At 43.4% G+C, this 19,704-nt stretch overlaps 1 protein-coding gene and 1 long non-coding RNA gene across 2 annotated transcripts in view; one reads left to right on the top strand and one right to left on the bottom strand.

The window, feature by feature from the left end:
• The window catches only part of ADGRG6 (adhesion G protein-coupled receptor G6), a 155,047-nt gene that overhangs the window by 11,876 nt on the left and 123,467 nt on the right, over positions 1-19,704 (bottom strand). Inside the window, exons 18-22 of the mRNA XM_077811779.1 lie at positions 18,603-18,709; positions 7,220-7,347; positions 5,660-5,928; positions 4,217-4,331; positions 2,758-3,041 (exon numbers count right to left, since the gene is read on the bottom strand). Of these exons, the coding sequence (XP_077667905.1) occupies positions 2,758-3,041; positions 4,217-4,331; positions 5,660-5,928; positions 7,220-7,347; positions 18,603-18,709 (903 nt within the window). The remainder of the gene's footprint in view (positions 1-2,757; positions 3,042-4,216; positions 4,332-5,659; positions 5,929-7,219; positions 7,348-18,602; positions 18,710-19,704) is intronic.
• On the top strand, positions 3,216-18,020 carry LOC144262138 (uncharacterized). The gene is made up of 4 exons (XR_013345493.1): positions 3,216-3,271; positions 9,372-9,454; positions 14,089-14,201; positions 16,884-18,020. It is a non-coding gene; the product is annotated as an uncharacterized LOC144262138 (long non-coding RNA).

Here is a 19,704-nt window from a genome sequence, read left to right as displayed (position 1 = left end):
TGTCATGGGTGTGGGGAATTGGAGACCCTAGTATTAGGAAGGGGAGAAGGGCTGCACACAACCCCCAGCTGGAACAGCTCAGGGAAGTTGCAAGAAGGCCCTGGAATGGAGGGGGATGGGAGGATGGCACGCAGGGAGCTTTTGGGATGGAATGGAGGGATGCAAGGAATCACTAGTATGTAAATAAGATCCATGAAATGCGCAACCCTCTAGTACATAAAGTTTGTTACTGCATCAGAGCCTAAATGCAAATACAACACTTTATACATTACTTGCCCCTTTCTATTACTTAAAGTATGTGCTTCCCTTCAAGCACCTGAATAACCCCACTGAAATCAACAGGATTTCTCGCATACTGCAAGTTAAGCTTGGATGTAAGTGCATTGCTGAGCGCATTGGGAACTTAATGCAGAGCTGGGCAAACTATGGCCCACGGGCCACATCCGGCCCATAGGACCCTCCTGCCCCGCCCCTGAGCTCCTGGCCTGGGAGGCTAGCCCCCGACCCCTCCCCTGCAGCCTCAGCATGCTGCGCCGCCGGCACAATGCTCTGGGTGGCAGGGCAGCGCAGGTGCAGAGTTGCAGCCTGATCCAGTGCTCTGGGTGGCGCGGCTGTAGTGCTCCAGACAGCACAGTAAGGGGGCAGGGGTGGTTGGATAGAGGGCAGGGGAGTTGGGGGTGTGGGTAGGGGTCGGAGCAGTCAGAGGGGAGGGAACAGGGGGGTTGGATGGGGCAGGGGTCCCAGGGGACAGTCAGGAAGGAGGGTGGGGGTTGGATGGGGCGGTGGGGGGCAGTCGGGGCAGGGGTTCTAGGGGCGGTCAAGGGACAGGGAGCAGGTGGTGGTGGATGGGGTCAGAGTCCTGGGGGGGCCGTCAGGGGGCGAGAAGCGGTGGGGTCGGATAGGAGGCGGGGGCCAGGCCACACCTGGCTGTTTGGGGAGACACAGCCTCCCCTAACTGGCCCTCCATACAATTTTGGAAACCCAATGTGGCTCTCAGGCCAAAAAGTTTGCCTGCCCCTGCCTTAATGTATCCCTTTGATGGTACTCTAAAGCCCACAAGTTAATAGACGTCCCCTACTCCATCTGCAGGAAGTGCTTTTCTGTGTATTTTAATGGCTTGTTCTGTGCACTATAGATGACTCCAACAATGGGGCTTACACCAGTTCCCTGGAGAGACTATCCCACAATCTAGTGCATCTTACTTTTAGGAAATATTTCCTGATATATATCTTAAATTCTCCATTGCTCAGTTTCACCTCATTACTCCTAGGTGCATGTCTCCAGCCTGAACGATTTTTGTTAATCTTTTCTGAATTTCCTCAGCTTTATCCACTCTTTCTAGTGTGGAGATGCCCAGAAATATAAGTAATATTCTAGTTCCAGACAGGCTGGTATTTTATACAGGATTATCATCTCCCTGCTTCATGATGTGATGCCTCTGTACAGACAGTCTCAGAGTTAAAATGCTGGCATCTTCCACCACCATACTGCATTACAAGCTCATGTTTAATTTTCTACCTGCTTTCATTCCTTGGGTTTCCCTTCCCCTTCCCCATTTCTTTTTTTTTTCTTTTGACATTACTGTTTTTAAAGTATGCCTCTCCCACTGAAAAAGATTCCTCAGAGGTTCTGAACTAGCGCTCAGTCCTGCAGGACCATTGTACATAAAACCCTACTGAAGGCAATGTGAATTCTGTTCACAGAGCACTTGCTGAATCAGACCCTTAACTTACTTTTTTTTTTCAATCTCATTTTATGTTCTTCCACTATGCTTCCAATCTCTCTAGACCCTGTGTATTACTCATTGATACATTACAGCAAATACTTCTTTATTCTTATCAGAAGTAAATCATATCAGAATCTGGGGAGAAAAAATATTTAAAACACCAAATATTTCCTTGGGAGGAAAAATATTTAAAACACCAGATTCAAACACCTTTTGGACATTTTGACTCATATTTTACCAATATTATTTTCTTCCCATGAAAGCTTAGTAAATCTCTTACAGCAGTAAATTTGTTTCATCTGTGGCAGACAGAATGAAATCCGCACAGAACAAATGCTTTTCTGTGAAGGAAAGATATTTTGCTGACCTTTGGAAAAATTTGTTTTTATCTCCATATTTATTTGTTGGTGGGATGATATGCTCTCTATTAATGACATCCTTATTGATTTTTTTTTGTGGGGCAGAGGATTCTTATGCTGGGTGGTTTATGCACAAATTTGCTTGAATTTAAATTATTTTAAATATCAGTGGAATAATTCTATAATTTATCCTGTACAATGACTTGATTACAACTTACAGCATTTTCCATAACTGAAGGATACATTATGCTGGAAATATAACCCCCCCAGATCTTCAATAAAGGAAAGAGACCTGAACAGAATGCTGTAATCACTAGCGTTACTTTCAACTATGAGCAATAGCAAAAGCAGGGCTGGTCGACTTGAAGAACTTTGCAAGCATTAATTAATTAAGCCTTACAACATCCATGTGAGGTAGGCCTCCTTGTTTTACAGATTGGAAGTGAGACACAGAGAGAATTAAGAAAAGGAGTACTTGTGGCACCTTAGAGACTAACAAATTTATTTGAGCATAAGAATTAAGTGTCCCATGTTTACGCAGTGAATTAGTACCAAAGACAGATCCTAAGAAACCTGGTTTCGAGTCCCCTGGTCAAACCACTAGAAGCACTCCCTTGCATAACATCAGCAGCTAAATCCTTGCTTTGTTTACTGAAATTGAATTAATCTTACCTTGCAATGAATTGAATATTGCGAAGAGGTACATGAAAGGGAGATTTAAGGGCCCCCAGGCAAAAAAGGCAAAACCCCATGTCATGCCCAACAGGAAGGTCAGGCTGACCATGCTACGAAGATTCCTTAGGACCTCTTCCCGCAGGGTCCGATTGCTTCTTTTCCCATTCCTCCCGCAGATCTGCACCATCACCACCACGAACATGGCTATGTTCATAAGAAACATAATTCCAAAGTAACCAGCACAAGTCACATAAAAGACAACCTTATCCTTGATCCAGCAGCTGTTTTTAAGAACAAAACAAAAAACAGTCATTCTTAGATACTAAAAACTATGCTCCTCTTTAGTTATTTAAATTGTTACATGTAAAACTAATCTACATCTGTCTCCATTGCTGTATTGATAAGATTTCCCCTGTGGAACAACCCAAACTTTGACCATTTTATTTCTTTACGCAGGGTGAAGCTCTGGGGCATCTGTGAGTAACTAAGGAACACACTGGTATCTTGCCAGGTACCTGAGCGATGTACCTACTATATATAAAATTCATGTTTACCATATAGATGTAGCCTGTGGGAACTACAGTCCCACCATGCAATGCTCTACCATAATCTGAAGTGGCTTCAGGATCAAGATAGAACATTGTATATTGGTGTAACAAACTAGCAGCATACACATGCTCACAGCTCTCAGATAGCACTGAAATGGGACCACCAGCATAAAAACTCAGCTCTCTACTACTTGATCTTAAGAAAGTAGCACGGTGGGTGGTCTTTGGGGCTAGCCACTAGACAATCATGATCACAGGCACTGGGCCAGGGATCAGTTGCGCCTATGTTGCTCATTCTTTTAGCTGCAAATGGCTGCCTGAGAGAACTGGAATGCTTAACATGAAGTTTTAATGAGAAGATATAATGGTGGTTTTTTTTTTTCAATGTGCTGTTTTATCAGGCAAGACTTGATAATATATATAGTCAGTGAGAAAATAAGCTTCTCTGAGATTGTTTGGAATGTCTACATAAAAATGTGGAAGACAGAAGTGCTAGGTAGCTTACATTGTGAAAAGGCTGTTTCATTTACAAAGGAAACATGATTATTAAGCAACCTCTTCCTCCCTTCCCCCCAACCAATCTTTCGTTTCCATCAAAAAGTGAAAAATTTAAGACAAAACCAAACACAATATTTTTTTTTTGTGAAACAGCAAAGCTATGAGTTATTCACTTTTAGCGAATAGGGATATTTTTTACATGGCTTTTGGTAATATAGGATTGCTTCTGATTTTCTCATAGCTTTTAGAAGGCTTCAGAAGCAAACAATTTAGAAGATAATGATCACACCTTTTTCTTGTTCTTTATCTACAAACTTTATGAGACCATTGATGAGTGCCAGTTTGGCCACTCCCAAATTCTTTGCAAAATGCAAACACAGAACTGTAACAGATTTTTAAAAATTACTTACAAATCATCTCCTCCTTGCTCTTTAGCACCTCTGCCATATAAATCTTTGCCATAAACACGACTTGCATTTGTATTTGTGCTTGCTAATACAATTGTGACCACTAGAGCTGGTAAACCTGTAATACAAGAGAAAGCTATTGTATTTTTGTTTTCAAAACCCAAAGCATCTGAAACTCCCAGACAAAGCTGCATTATTGATGATCAAAAGAACTGAAAATGTTTGTGTTAGCGTAGAGTATCTTGAGGTAGCCATATAACTCCCGATCTGTCCATGACACACCACAGCATGGAAGAACAGCATGAAATAAATGATTTCTCACAAATCTCCATCTAAGGATCTCAAAGTGCTTTACAAGCATTAACAAATTAAGGGATAAATATTATTATTACACATGGGGAAAGTAAAGTAAAAATGTTCAACCCTGATTACTTAAAGTTAGGCTCCCAAATCCATATATAGGCATGTAACTTAAAACAGTCTGATTTTTAGAGGTGCCGAGTACTAACTAACTAAGTTCTGTTGAAATCAGTGGGAGCTACAAGTGCACAATCCCTTTAAAAACTGGCCCTCTTTTATTCCTTCAGCTACAATGTAAAGCTCTGCAGTTTGTATTTTTACAAAACTCTATATCCTCTATCTAGACCCCTACATAAACAGAAGTTCTATATACTTTTTTCTATATAATATTAAGTGAATGTAGTGCTTGAGAAAGGTGCTGGACTGACAGCTATACTGAAGCCCTCTGTCCTCAGAGATACAGCACAAGCAGCATCAGTGTAAGTCTCTCATACTATGCTGTTTATGTGTCTCATCCCTGTGTTGGAGAAATTACTCCTAAGGGTCAGTTTCACTGACCATTCAATCCTTGTCCTCTCTGCTGAGACTATATGGAACCTACCAACTAGGAACTGGATTGTGATCACCACAATGTTCATGAGGCTAATGATTTTGTGTTGCTCTGTATTATTTTGAACACAACAGATGCATTCAGGCAGCATGTCTGGCAGAAGCCAAAGGGCCCTGCTATAAAAAAAAAATGAAGAAAAGCCTTCTTAGTTATTTTTCAGAAATACATTATACTTGTGGTTGAGGCACTGGACAGAGGCTCAGTAAATCTTGGTTTGATTCCTTTCGACATTTCATTTAACAATTTAGTGAAGTTTACTAAAACAAACAAAAAAGTACAAAACATAAAAAAACCTGGAAAAATTTCATTTCATTTTGGCTTAAACATTTTGTTCAACGTGAAATTCCTCCCCCCTTGCATTTTGCAGTTTTGCCACTGAACTAAAAAAATCAGTTATCAACTCAGCTCTAATGTTTATCGAGTGCCTAGCACAATGGGGTTATAACCTCACTTGGAGCCTCTTGGCACTGCTGGAATGCATAATAATACGTAATTTAAATATATAGTATCTAAGAAATACATCTTCTCACACATACCCCAGCCAATAATGCAAAATTTCAGTATGTATCGCCGTATGTAGGTGTTGAACACTTTTACTAGAGCAATGTACATGTGGACTGCTTCCAGTCCCATCCAGGTAAAGGTGGCCAGAAGGAAAAAGTGCAAAAGGGCAGCAACAGCTATGCAGAGGCCTTCTATGTTGAATGATGCTATCCAACCATCCAGCAGGAAGACCAGGTTGAGAAAGAGCAAGGCTGTGCTCAAGTTCATTAAGATTTTGGAGGGGTAATCTCTTCGTAACTTCCTAGAGAGACAAAAACAGAGGCATATGTTAAGTAGCCAAAATGTACTGAGATATTTATAGCAGCTGTGGTTACCAATTTACAAAGGAAAAAAGGAGCAGTGGTCTCTTCTTGATAAAAAACTGACCTAGCAATAAGGCATGTTGGTATGGACTTTAATGGTCTTTTGTTGAAATCCTCTGTTGCATTTCTTAAGCAGAAAGCCACAGCTATTCCTGATCAATGGCTCATTAACAAATGACCTTACTGTCATTATACTAAGTATCTAATGTATTACGTATAAATATAACCCCCCCCCCCCCAAGTTACATTTTAAAACGTGTTTTGTGTTTCATTGAATAATGTAGACAAATTGAAGGAAAAAGCTTTAAAAATGTAGTATCAACCAAGAGCCAATTTCTGCTTTTTTTTTTAAAAAAGTTCATTACTTTTTTATTTTGGGACATAGTCCACTACAGATTCTCATTCTCTGTAGTTTGTAAAATCCTAATGAGTTTAAAAATCAAATGAATTTTCCTTCCAACTACTGAATACTACAGTTCATGTACTGGAAACCTACCCAGCAAATTATGTCCTCTTTGGACCATAGCATTATACCACAGGGACTGTGCAGAATGCAGTAATTGGTGGTACACATGGGTACTTTTTAAGAGCTCCACAGCATGCCCTACTACATAATATCCTCTTTTATGAGCCACCCTGCACTGTTATGTCAGGGTTATTCTTGTGATTGTGTGGCTAGAAGCTGACACAACTTCACTTCACCTCCCGTTCCCATCTTCCCCAGAACTGTGCCACTGCACAGTCTCCTTACCCCTGGGCCATCCTGCCATTTCTGTAGGATGTTTTCAGAATTGTTGAGTAGATGGCATATCTTCATTTCACTTCCCCTCTCTACCGAAAGTCTCCAGCCTGAAAGGGCTGGATTTTTCCTGTTATACTTAGGAACTATGAGGTCTAAATAGCAAGTTTAAAAAAAAGACTGAGTAACATGTTGGTAGATTTTTGAAATATATGAAGGGACACATTATGCCCCTCAAGAAGATTATTTGGGACCAAGATTCCACTACTTTGCCCATCCTGAGCCACACAAAGTGGTCAGACTAGGAAGCGAGTATCTGGGCTTGGCCCTCTTTATAAGAAACATTCCACATCTAACAGTGGAGCACAGTGGTGTTCAGCCACTTTTTGTGAGACGCATGGGCATCCCGATCCAATCAAACAAAATATCCTGGCCTGTGGTTACAAACAAAATATTTGTTTTGAATTGTTTTCGATGGCACAAATACTTACTCAAAAGCAATATATGTCAGAAGAGTTGCAGCTGAAAATATGGCAGATATCCCACAACCAATGTAGGTGATAAAGGTGAGGACTTTGTTATTTTGTGGATCTATTTGTGAAGCAGTTCCCTGGAGGTCCTACATGAGAGAAGAGGAAGAGGTGTAAGTTGCAGCAAACTCCTTTTTTATGAGCATGACACTGTTTGTTGGTGTGAAGTCAAGCAAAAATTCAAGAACACTTAGGCAATATCTATATAATCCCAATTCTAGAGGTTGAATTTACTGGATATTTAGTATGTAGTTGTCATACATCTGACTTCCTTCCCACATCCCTTGAAACCATTGTGCCGTAAGTAAGTACTGGGATCAGTAGAAAACATTGTGCCATAAAAGGAGGTTACTTACCTGTAAGTGGAGGTTCTCTAAGATGTGTGGTCCCTAACTGTATTCCATGGAGGGTTATGCATGTGCACCATGTCCCTGGAGTTGAAGAATTTGAAAAGTAGTGCTCCTGATCCAAATGATAAAGAGAGGGGTGGACCAACTGTGTTTCTAGTTCCTTCTCCACCATGAATCCAGCAGATCCATAGGAAAGGGGGATGTGGAATACAGCTAAGGACCACACATCTTGAAGAACCTCAAGTTACATGTAACTGCCTCTTCTTCTTTGAGTAATGGTCATAGAATCATAGAATCATAGAATATCAGGGTTGGAAGGGACCCCTGAAGGTCATCTAGTCCAACCCCCTGCTCGAAGCAGGACCAATTCCCAGTTAAATCATCCCAGCCAGGGCTTTGTCAAGCCTGACCTTAAAAACCTCTAAGGAAGGAGATTCTACCACCTCCCTAGGTAACGCATTCCAGTCTTTCACCACCCTCATAGTGAAAAAGTTTTTCCTAATATCCAATCTAAACCTCCCCCCCCTGCAACTTGAGACCATTACTCCTCGTTCTGTCATCTGCTACCATTGAGAACAGTCTAGAGCCATCCTCTTTGGAACCCCCTTTCAGGTAGTTGAAAGCAGCTATCAAATCCCCCCTCATTCTTCTCTTCTGCAGACTAAACAATCCCAGCTCCCTCAGCCTCTCCTCATAAGTCATGTGTTCTAGACCCCTAATCATTTTTGTTGCCCTTCGCTGGACTCTCTCCAATTTATCCACATCCTTCTTGTAGTGTGGGGCCCAAAACTGGACACAGTACTCCAGATGAGGCCTCACCAATGTCGAATAGAGGGGAACGATCACATCCCTCGATCTGCTCGCTATACCCCTACTTATACATCCCAAAATGCCATTGGCCTTCTTGGCAACAAGGGCACACTGCTGACTCATATCTAGCTTCTCATCCACTGTCACCCCTAGGTCCTTTTCCGCAGAACTGCTGCCTAGCCATTCGGTCCCTAGTCTGTAGCGGTGCATTGGATTCTTCCGTCCTAAGTGCAGGACCCTACACTTATCCTTATTGAACCTCATCAGATTTCTTTTGGCCCAATCCTCCAATTTGTCTAGGTCCTTCTGTATCCTATCCCTCCCCTCCAGCGTATCTACCACTCCTCCCAGTTTAGTATCATCCGCAAAATTTGCTGAGAGTGCAATCTACACCATCCTCCAGATCATTTATGAAGATATTGAACAAAACCGGTCCCAGGACCGACCCCTGGGGCACTCCACTTGACACCGGCTGCCAACTAGACATGGAGCCATTGATCACTACCCGTTGAGCCCGACAATCTAGCCAGCTTTCTACCCATTGTATTCCACTGAGGGTAATGAACAAGCAGTTCATTATGGTGGACAAGGGTGTGAGGATGAGGATGGAACAGTAGCATGAAGGACTGCCATACCAAAGGAGGAATCCACTGCTGATTATTGTACTAAGTCGTAATGCATAGCAAAGATATGTAGAGAACTCCACATGGCCACTCTACATATGTCAATGAGTGGCACATTCTGAAGGGAGACCGAGGTCAAAGCCTGAGCCCTTGTGGAGTGAGATTGTAACCCTACAGGGGGAGGTAGACCAGACAGCGGGTATAAGAGTTTGATACACCCCCGCAAATCCACTTGGAGATTCTCTGGGTGGAGATGGCCTGTCCCTTGAGTCTCTCTGCTATTGCAATAAATAGTCTATGGGACTTCCTGATTGGTTTAATTCTCTGCAGGTAGAAGTACAGAGCTCGTCGAACATGGAGGGAATGTAGTCAACATTCCGCTGCAGATGCATGTGGTTTCAGAAAGAAAACAGGTAAGTAAATGGCTTCATGGATGTGAAATTGAGAAACCACCTTTGGTAAGAACTTGGGGTGCAGTTGTAGAGAGACTTCATCTCTGTGGAAAGCTGTGAAAGGTGGATCTGACATCATAGCACCGACTTCGCCAACTCTTCTCACGGAAGTGGTAGCAACATGGAAGGCAACTTTTATGGAAAGGAGGGACATAGAGCATGACGCTAAAGGTTCAAAGGGAGTCTTCATTAGCACAGAGAGAACAAGATTCAGGTCCCATTGAAGAGCTATCGGTTGGTGAGAAGGTTCTGATGGCAGTTGGTGGGTGTGTGAAGATAGAGAAACCTTCCACCAGAGGGTGGAATGTGCTAATCGCCACCAGGTGTACTTTCAAAGAATTGAAGGCGAAACCCAATGACTTTAGTGACAGAACATAGTCCAGTATGAGGGGGGGATCCCTCTGCACTGATTCTGGTAAATCACCTTTTTGTTGACCCCATGATGAAAAACATCACCACTAGCCCTGATAACAACATCTGGTGCAGTCCTTCCTGCTGCTAGAAAGGATGTTCTGTACAGCTGAAGAGCATGTTCATTCTAAGGCAGATACCCATCCAAATATCATGCTCTGAGGTGTACTGCATGTGGATTGGGAGGTCTGATCTTTCCTTTGCAATGGGTCAGCAGATCTTGACAACTGGGGATGGGAATTGGTGAGCAGATGACATGTGGAGAATATTGGGGAACCAGAATTTGTCTGGGCCAGCAGGAAGTGATCAGAATTACCATTGCTCTGTCTCACTGAATCTTGTGCAGGACTCAAGGTAGGAGCAGTAGTGGAGGAAAGGCATAGTTGGTCTGACCAAAGGAGCAGGAGGGTGTCATCCTGGGAATGGTGACTGAGGGCTCCCCTGGAACAGTACGTTGTGCATTTGCTGTTCACCTGGTTAGTGTCTTCCATGGAGTGAAGATGTTGTGTACTATTGAATCGTGAAGTTCCCACTCATGGTCAATCACAAAACGTCTGCTGAGTAAGCCTGTGAATACATTCTGTGTCCCATAAAGATAGGATGAAGACAAAGGATCTGGTGATTGATGCATCAGTTGCAGAGATTGATCACTTCTGCATACAGTGCAGATGATCTTGTCCCTCTGTTTGTTGATGTAAAAACCAGTGGTAGTGTTGTCTGACGTGATGAGACCACATGGGAGCAGATGAAGGGAAGGAAGGATTGGCATGCTCTTCTCACAGCTCAGAGCTCCAGGATGTTTATGTGCATCCTGGATTTCTGGAAGTCCATTTTCCTTGAGCCATCTGGTCACCGAAGTGAGTCCCCCAGCCCACCAGGGATGTGTCAGTGATAATCATCTTCTCTGGGGGGGCAGAAAGAAAGGGAACCTACACACATGTGGGTCTGTCCACCATTGGAGTGATAATAGCACTTTGGAGTGGCAGTTTGGAGAGTAAATAGACTGGAGCCATGTCTGGAGGCAGTGAAGATGGAGTTGTGCAAAGGAGGTCATGTAAGTACATGAAGCCATGTAGCCGAGGAGGGACAGGCAAGTCCTGGCTGGAACATATTGATTTGTTTATGTTGTGAGTTCTGTCCATTACCAGTGGACAGTTTCCAGGCAAGAAAGCTCATGCTGTGACCAAACTTATGATAGTCCAGAGACTGCATGGGGTTTAGGATCAATTTCTCTATGTTGACACTGACTCTGAGGGACAAAAGAAGGTTGAGTAACATGGGTTGGCACATGGGTTTATTGTCTGGACCTTGTGGCTAGGAGCCAATCATTGAGATATGGAAACATGAGGACACCATAATGTCTGACATAGGCTGCTAGGATGGAAAAAAAACTTTGGTGAAGACTCTGGGAGTGGTGGCTATCCCAAATGGGAGCACTCTGTACTGGAAATGGTGGGTACCCACTTCTCAGGAAGTGACTGTGGGCCAGATGAATATTGATGTGAAAGTAAGCATCCTTCATATCAAGATCCAGTGTGACCATACAAAAGTAGACCTTATGGATGAAGTGATTGAGGTGCCAGAGAGCAAGGATGGATCTTCACCCACCTTTCTTCAGAGCAGAATCCCATTCCCTGATATTTTGGGAGAATGTGTTCTACTGGTCCCTGTTGTAACAAGGAGTTAATCTCTTGGGAGAGAATGGTGTCATGAGAATGGTCTCTGATGGGGTAGAGAAGTCTTGGAGGATTGTACAACCATGGTGGATGACGTTCAATACCTATCTGTCCATTGTTATTTATTTTAAGTGTGGGGAAATAGTGCTAAATGACCCCCAAAGGGAGTCGGAGGGTCATGAGATGGTAGGCACAGAGGTTGGCGGCTTTCAGGATGGTATCAGAAGTACCTCTTGGCTGGAGCTAATGTCAAAGCCTGCAAAGGGGGCCCTGGGAGGCAAGACCTCTGTGCCTTTTGACATTTTCTTGGAGGCTCATAAGGTCTCTGAGAGTAGAATTGAGGAGACCTATAGTGTTAAATAGGTGGTTGGTGGTGGAATTTTTGCTTCAGGGCAGGAGTATAGATGCCCAGAGATCAAAGAGTGGCCCTGGAATCCTTGAGCAGATGCAGCTAGTCATCCATCTTCTGGTTAAAAAGATGGGATTCATTGAACGGAAGGTCTTCAATAGTGTTCTGTACCTCCCTAGGGAAACCAGAAGAATGGAACCAAGACTCCCCATGCATGACTATGGCCATAGCCAGGGGCCTGGAGGAGGTATCTGCTGCATCCACTGCCAATTGGAGGGCCATTCTGGCCACCAGCTTTTCTTCCTCAATAAGCGCCTCAAAAACAAGCCTAGCCACGTTGTGGCAGGCCATCAATAAATTCCTCTAATTTACTGTAATTCAGGAAGTCACATTTGCCTAGTAAAGCCTGATAATTTGCAATCCTGAATTGCAGGCTAGACAAAGAAAATACCTTGCTTCCCAAAAGGTCCAGATGCTTGCCCTCTTTATCAGCTGGCATAGATCAAGGGTGTTGTTTGGCCCATTCGGTCGCAGCCTGGACTAGGAAGTTCGGAGGATGATGAGAAAAAAGGAACTCAGAACCCTTAGAAGGAACATAATAGCACTTTTTGGCCCCTTTAGGGGTAGCTGTGCATGTGGCAGATGTGCGTCACGCTGTCCTGGCAGGCTCCAGAATAGCTTTGTTAATTGGTAATGCAATTCTCGCCAGACCTGACGTGTGGAAGATATCTAGCAGCTTGTGTTGGGGTTTTGAATTTCTTTCAGGGGAATCTGGACTTCCCCTGGGACTCTCCGCAACAGGTCCTGAAATTGTCTAAAGTAATCCGGGGAGGAAGGGGATGCTGTAGTCACTGCCTCATCCGGAGATGAAGAGGGAAATCTTGCTGGTTTCAGTGGCATTGCTGGAAATGGAGTAAAGGGTTCCTTCTCTACCATCAGATTCAAACACCTGCCTGAAAGATCCCTTAAAAGGGAGGCAGACAAATGTTCCCCCATAGATCAGACAGGTTCCGAGGGGAGGTACTTGTGCCCAGTGTCCCCAGTATGCCCAATAGGGTGGGTCTGAGGGAGGTTGTGGGGGTCTCCATGGCATGGGGTACCAATGATTCTGAGGTGGTAGATGCTGCCATGGATGTGACAGTATCCAAGAAGGTGCATAGGAATGGTATGACACGGGTGGTTCTTCTCTGGGTTCTGATTCATTGGGAGAGGAGAAGGCAGACTCTGGTTCCAATGGCAGTACCGTCAGAGCTGGTGGAAAAGCATAGCATATCTGTGCAGAGGATGAGGGATCCCGTACCGGAGGCATATCCCAGAGTGGAGATATGATCTCTCTAGAAGTGGAGGGACCCAATGGAGGGGGTGACTCTGGGTCCAGCAATGCAAACACATCTTGAGGTTTGGCCACAATTCTGGATCTCCCTGAAGTAAGAGGCACTCTCTTTTCTGGGTATCAGTGCTGGCGATGTGCTCTTTCCCAGAATCTTGTGGGCTGATAGTGCTGGTGGTATTGATGGATTGGTGCTCAGAACTGCTGGATCCTATTGCTTGTGGGTCTTTTTCTCATGTCTATGGGACTTAGGTTATGCTCTGTCCGCATGCCTTCAACTTGTGGAAACAGCATTCATCATCTTTGATTTGGAGGAAGACTTAGTCCCATGCTCACGGATGTGCTTCCTTACCTCCTGACTAGGCCTCGCCATTGGATCCATGGGGGTGGTACTTCCAGCACTGGATTTAGACATGGTAGCGGGAGGCGCATTCCTTGCTGAGTCAGGCCGATGTACTGGGGGAGTTTCCTGGCATGGGTCTGAGTACAGTCTCATGGAGAGCTCCCTGATGTGCTGCTGGAGGCGAAGAGCCTGGCTTTCTCAGGTGTGGCTGGGGAAGGACTGGCAAATACTCTGCCTGGATGCAATGGGAGCTTCCCCCAGGCAGTAGAGGCAATGCTGGTGGCTGTTGCTGATCAAGAAGGAGTGCAGGCAGTAGGTGCAGAGTTTGAAGCCTAGACTCCTGGGCATAGTCCAGTACCTGCACATAGGGTAGGGGGTTGAAAATCCCCCAAAGTCTATTTAAAGTATTGACTAATAAAAACTACAATAAAAGTGGTAAAATTACTATAGTCTGATAAACTACTTACAACTATCCTTATCTGAAAGTTTGTCAGAGACAAAGACACTGAAAGTTCCAATCAGGACTGAGCGATGGTGAGAAGGAACTGGAGATGCGGTCAGTCCACCCTGTCCTTTATAGCCTTGGACAGAAGCACAAGGTGAGCCAGGTGCATGCGTGGACCAACAGATTCTACGTTTCAAATTTTCTGACTCTGGGTGCATGGTGTGCATGTGTAACCCTCAGTGGAATATCATAGGGACCATTATTTGAAGTACTGTTACAGCTGGGATCAGCAGACACACATAGGTAGGGTCCTACCAAATTCACAGTCCATTTTGATCAATTTCATAGCCAGAGGGTTTTAAAATTGGTCAGTTTCACTTTTTAAGCTGTTTACATCTGAAATTTCATGGTATAACTGTGGGGCTCCCAACCCATAAGGTACTTGGAAGTGGGTCTGATCTCCTCTCCCCCCACCCCCCTGCCCCAAGCTGCCATGCAAGGGAAGGTCAAGTCCTGTCCCTCCCCAGGGACTTGCAGCTAGTGGTCACCTGGCTGGGGTGCTTTGAGGGGCAGGGGGAGATCGGACCCACCTCCACAAGTCTCCAGCTGCAGGAACTTCCAATGCTGGGCAGGGAGCTTCCTGCAGCAGCGGGAGGCTCTCCAAGGTGGGTCTGATCTCCCCTGAGAGTGAGAGTGGCCATGCAGGGGAAGGACAAGTCCTGTCCGTTCCCAGCCCAGCCAGCACTTGCAGCTAAGAGCCCCCTGGCTAAGACACTTCCAGCAGCCAGGGGGAGATCGGATTTCACGGAGAAGGGCTTATTTCATGGTCCGTGACATGTTTTTCATGGCCGTGAAATTGGTAGGGCCCTACACATAGGTCTCTGCTGTTCATTATACTTCATCACCCAGAATTCAAATGGCCTTTTGTAGAAAAATCAATCATTTGTAATTTTCTCATCCTCTCAACCCTTTTATGTTCAGAGGCGCATATGCGCCTCTCTTTTACACTGAATGCATTTAAATTGAATTTGCTACAGGAAATATAATTGTAAATGTATTTATAGTCAAATTGACACCATGCTGGAGAATAGCAGAATCACAGAAATTCTCATAACAATAGCTGTGTTTAATACAATCTCCTAAGAGATTACATGTGTGTAGGCATCCATGGAACAAATATTTTACTTACTAACCAACATTTCAACACAAAAATTGAAAATTAAATGTGAACATTCTGGGGAATTTTCACCTCTCTTTTCTGTCCAGTTCTAATTGCCACACAGTACAGTCTGAGAATAAATGGCAATGATATTTCTTTTTCTGAGGGCTTGTCTTCACTTAACATGCTACAGAGACACAGCTGCACCGCTGTACCACTTCAGTGTGGACATTACCTATGCTGACTGGAGGGATTCTCCCATTGGGATAGGTAATACCATGAGATGCGGTAGCTGGGTCGACAGAATTATTCTTCCGTTGACCTAGAGCTGTCTCCACAAGGGCTTAGGTTAGCATAACTGCATCACTCAGGGGTTTGAATTTTTCAAACCCCTGCCCAACGTAGTTAAACTGACTTAATTTTCAAGTGTGGACCAGGCCTGAGTACAAGAAACTCTACAGCATCTCTGTGATGCAACTATTAGCAAATGCTCACATTTAATGGAGACTATTGTTTGATAGCTATTTTTGTAAAGGGCCTATCAAATGGGTTTTTAAACTCTAAAAATATGCCATTCTTCACAAGGGAAATGCAAGACTTGCGTGCAGTTGTCAATTCCTGTGTGTCTGTGTCAGACACTTGTAAAAGTGTTTATTTAAATCCAGAGAACATCCTGTGAAAGTAACTAAATATCTGTAAAAAGAAAGAGTACTTGTGGCACCTTAGAGACTAACAAATTTATTTGAGCATAAGCTTTTGTGAGCTACAGCTCACTTCATCGAATGCATTCAGTGGAAAATACAGTGGGGAGATTTGTATATAAATCTCCCCACTGTATTTTCCACTGAATTCATCCAACGAAGTGAGCTGTAGCTCACAAAAGCTTATGCTCAAATAAATTTGTTAGTCTCTAAGGTGCCACAAGTACTCCTTTTCTTTTTGCGAATACAGACTAACACGGCTGCTACTCTGAAACCTGTCATTATGCAAGGCACTAAATATCTGTGTGGAAAGTCAAGCAGGATTATTAAAATAGAAAAAGCATGTAAAAAGTATGTAAAAATCTTCCATTGGAACACAGCCAAAATTCAGAAGACTTCCTTCTCACTTCTTAATGCAACAAAAACATTCAGACTAGGAGAAGGGACTCATTGAACATATCCTAAAGAAAGCTCATTTTTCCCTGTCAGCATGAGAAGCTAGAATATAATTAGACTGCAAAAGGACAAAAAGCCTTATGACATTTTTCCTATTTAAATTCAAGCAAGATGTGAACAAAGCAACTATATTATGAGGCTCAGGGAAGCCAAATTTTATAATATATGGCTCCCTGGTTCTGTAAATCATCTGCAAGGAAAAGATTTTCCTGTTTCCCCTCATTTTATATCTTGGTATTTCAAATATTTATCACTTTTCTTTTTAAAATATCCTAGTTAAACTGGTTAAATCAAAACACATGTACCTGCACGAGTAGCAAACATTCTCCCTGGAAGAATGTTTCCGGAGCCAAGGAATGTTAATGTTAGAGAGAATGCTGCAGTACAGTGCAATATTGAGTAAGGTTGCTAAGGATGTGGGAACCCAGAGAAGATGGGGGATTTTGTAAAACCATCAGACTTTCCGAAAAGACTGCATAAATTTCATAGCTTTCCCTCCTTTTTGTATTTTTTCTTTTAGAAACATTTAGATTCACCCCACTGGTGCAAGGCTATATACACATCTGGGGGCAAAACCATCCCCACAGGAAGGTAAACTGTGTTTGCTATGAAGCTCTTCCCTGAGGATTCTGCAAAAGAGGCTGTAATAGAGGGTATTGTTCAAGGTGCCAGGGGGACATGAGTGCTGAAACAGTGCAACCTCCAGTTATCCTGGTCATATCTTCTTCTAACCAGCATCATCCAGTTGGAAGGCTGTGCTGCAGGCCCCTGGAAGAGCAGAATTGGCAAGTGTTTTGCACCACCACAAGTTCCCTATGGATGAATTTTCTTCCAGTAGAGGCATTGCACCCTGGAATATACTGATTTGAGATTAGTACAGCACAGGGCTGAATCAAGCCCATTTACTGAACACAGCAAGTAGGGAAAAAATCTTTACATCGAGTAGTTTATACCTTTTTGACAGTAAAAATATAAATATAAATTTCTTCAAATCTGCAGTCTGTTGAGTTGCAGGATGGGATTTTGTTGTGCTCTTTGGCCTTGTGTTTTCCTCTTTAGTGGCATTTCTACCTGATTGCAGGACATATATTTTCCTCTTTCTTTCTCTCTTCGTAATACTAGGGTTCGCTCTCTTTTCTCTCTTTTTGTATCTATCTTTCTATATCAGAGTTATATTTCTCTCTCTCACCCTCTCTCTAATCTTAGAGTATTTTCTCTTACTTTATCTGCCCTCACAGCCCTACATCTTTCTCTTTTTCAATTTCCAGCTCTCCACCCTAACCCTCTCTGTCTCTATATAACACTGGCTTCCATCACAGTCTGTGAATTCCTCCCTCTTCTGCAATCTTCTCAGCCTCTTTGCAGATAGAGCCATTAATTCTCAATGTCAGGTTCTCCTTCCCTTGAGCCATCCAAGAAACCCCCTGCCACAGAGGTAGGGACTATTTTCTGGCTGGCTGTTGCACATTGCTTTTCTCCCCGACCCAATTTCCTTTGTATAAATCTGTCTTCTGGAGTCTCCTCAAAGGCATTCTGGTCTCGCATGACCCCAAAGACCAGAAATAATTTTTGTTGGCTTGGGCCCTTAAGAAAAATTACAGAAGTGACGGTTACTTAGGATGTCAGCTGACTAACTCGACCCTTGGATCACCTTATACTGGAGATGAATAAATTGATACATAAAGTCAAATGATGCTTGTCATTTTAAGTATTTCTTGGAGTGCCTCTCTGTTGATGTCAGAGGTTCAGCAGCAATGAGATGGCATTTGGGTGATAATGACCACAAGGCTTTCCTTTGCCTAGTGTTTAATGCATTATGGCTTTGGGGTCTCTAGTGTCTTCAGGATCTTATCAATAACATATATGCTTCAAAAATCTTTTATTTTTCTGCTTCGGCATTGGCAGGGTCTCTGTGTGGAATCTTGTTTACTTCCACTGGATAATGGCCTTCTTTTGGACCCAAGTCTGACTACTACTACTCTAGCTCAGAGTTATATTGCAGGCCCCAGTATATTATTACCCATTATTTGTGTTGTGATAGCACCCCTGGGACTCAGCCAGGAACAAGACTCATTGTGCTACGTTCTTTTCAGGATTAGCTGTGGGTCAATTTTATTTTAGGGAAGGTTCCTGTGTAACACTGCAGCTTTGCATCCGTGCCTCTGCAGCTCTCCTGCCCCCCAACAAAATCATCACATTGTGGTTTCACATAATCAGCAAACAATGAAGGTCTACTTACCATCAGCACCCCAAAGTGTGTGAGGTGATTGCATAAGCAAACTGTCTCATTCTCGCTTGATTCTGCTTGTGCAATGCAGCCCGTGGGGTTCCAACCACCATTACCATCTACAGAAAACAAGCAATACAGACACTTACAACAACTGCAAACAAAACCCACAAAACCTCTCCACAATTTCTTTGGCAGGCTTCTAGAGCCCCTACATGAAATCTAGTGTACTTTCAAGTAGAAAAACCCCACTGAATACATCAAATCCAGTAATATATTTTATCAATGCAGAATGAAGTATCGGATTTCCTAGAGTTTTTGCCAATGAAGTACTCTTACAGAAGGGTAGATTAAGCAGATAGATTGCAGTGGATAGAAGAGCATCTAAGCAATCACCTGGGATAGACTCAAGAGGCTCAAGGGGTTTTGGAGCACTCTAAAATTTGTATTCTTACAGACTCCTGTTCCATGAACCTATCCAAGCTGGCTCTTTAGAGGAGGAGGAGCTGAAGGAAGAGGCAGCAGCAGGGTATAAAACCATTAATTTTTATCATTGCATAAGCAGATTTTTTCACTCTTCAGTAAGGTAGCATGTCAGCTAATGGCCTGTGTGTTCAACTCTGAACACACTCCAGTTTTCTGGATGCCCTGAGCTGCTGACATACAGGCCATTGTCACTGGTGAAGCAGATGTTCAGCCTCTTTTCATATTGTTATTGTAATTTTCTCCCTTTCATGCCTTGTAACCAAGAGGAGTTTGTGGCTCATGATTAGCGATACAAGCTCACAGCTAGCTAGCTCCCATAGTTTTAAAATGAAGATATACACAATCTTTTCCAGATCAATCTTGAGAAAGGATCATTAAAAGGCTTCCCATGCTCCTGACTAGTTACTATTTGTGCAAGTGGGGAAAAAAAGTCAAAAGCTGATTGTCTTTAGATACAGACACTTTTGGAAGCCTTGGTATCCAGTGTTGAAGCCCATGCATATACAGTCCAGGCACAAAGCTTATTCGAATTGGGTGCAACATTCTATTTGCAGATTTCTACTATTGGCTGTCACAAGCAAAAAGTGTTACAAGCAAAGCAATCGCATCCCAGGCTTCACCAGTTTCT

Source organism: Eretmochelys imbricata, chromosome 3, assembly GCF_965152235.1.
Source record: "Eretmochelys imbricata isolate rEreImb1 chromosome 3, rEreImb1.hap1, whole genome shotgun sequence".
Taxonomy (NCBI): Eukaryota; Metazoa; Chordata; order Testudines; family Cheloniidae; genus Eretmochelys; species Eretmochelys imbricata.
This window is presented reverse-complemented; position numbering and strand designations above follow the sequence as displayed.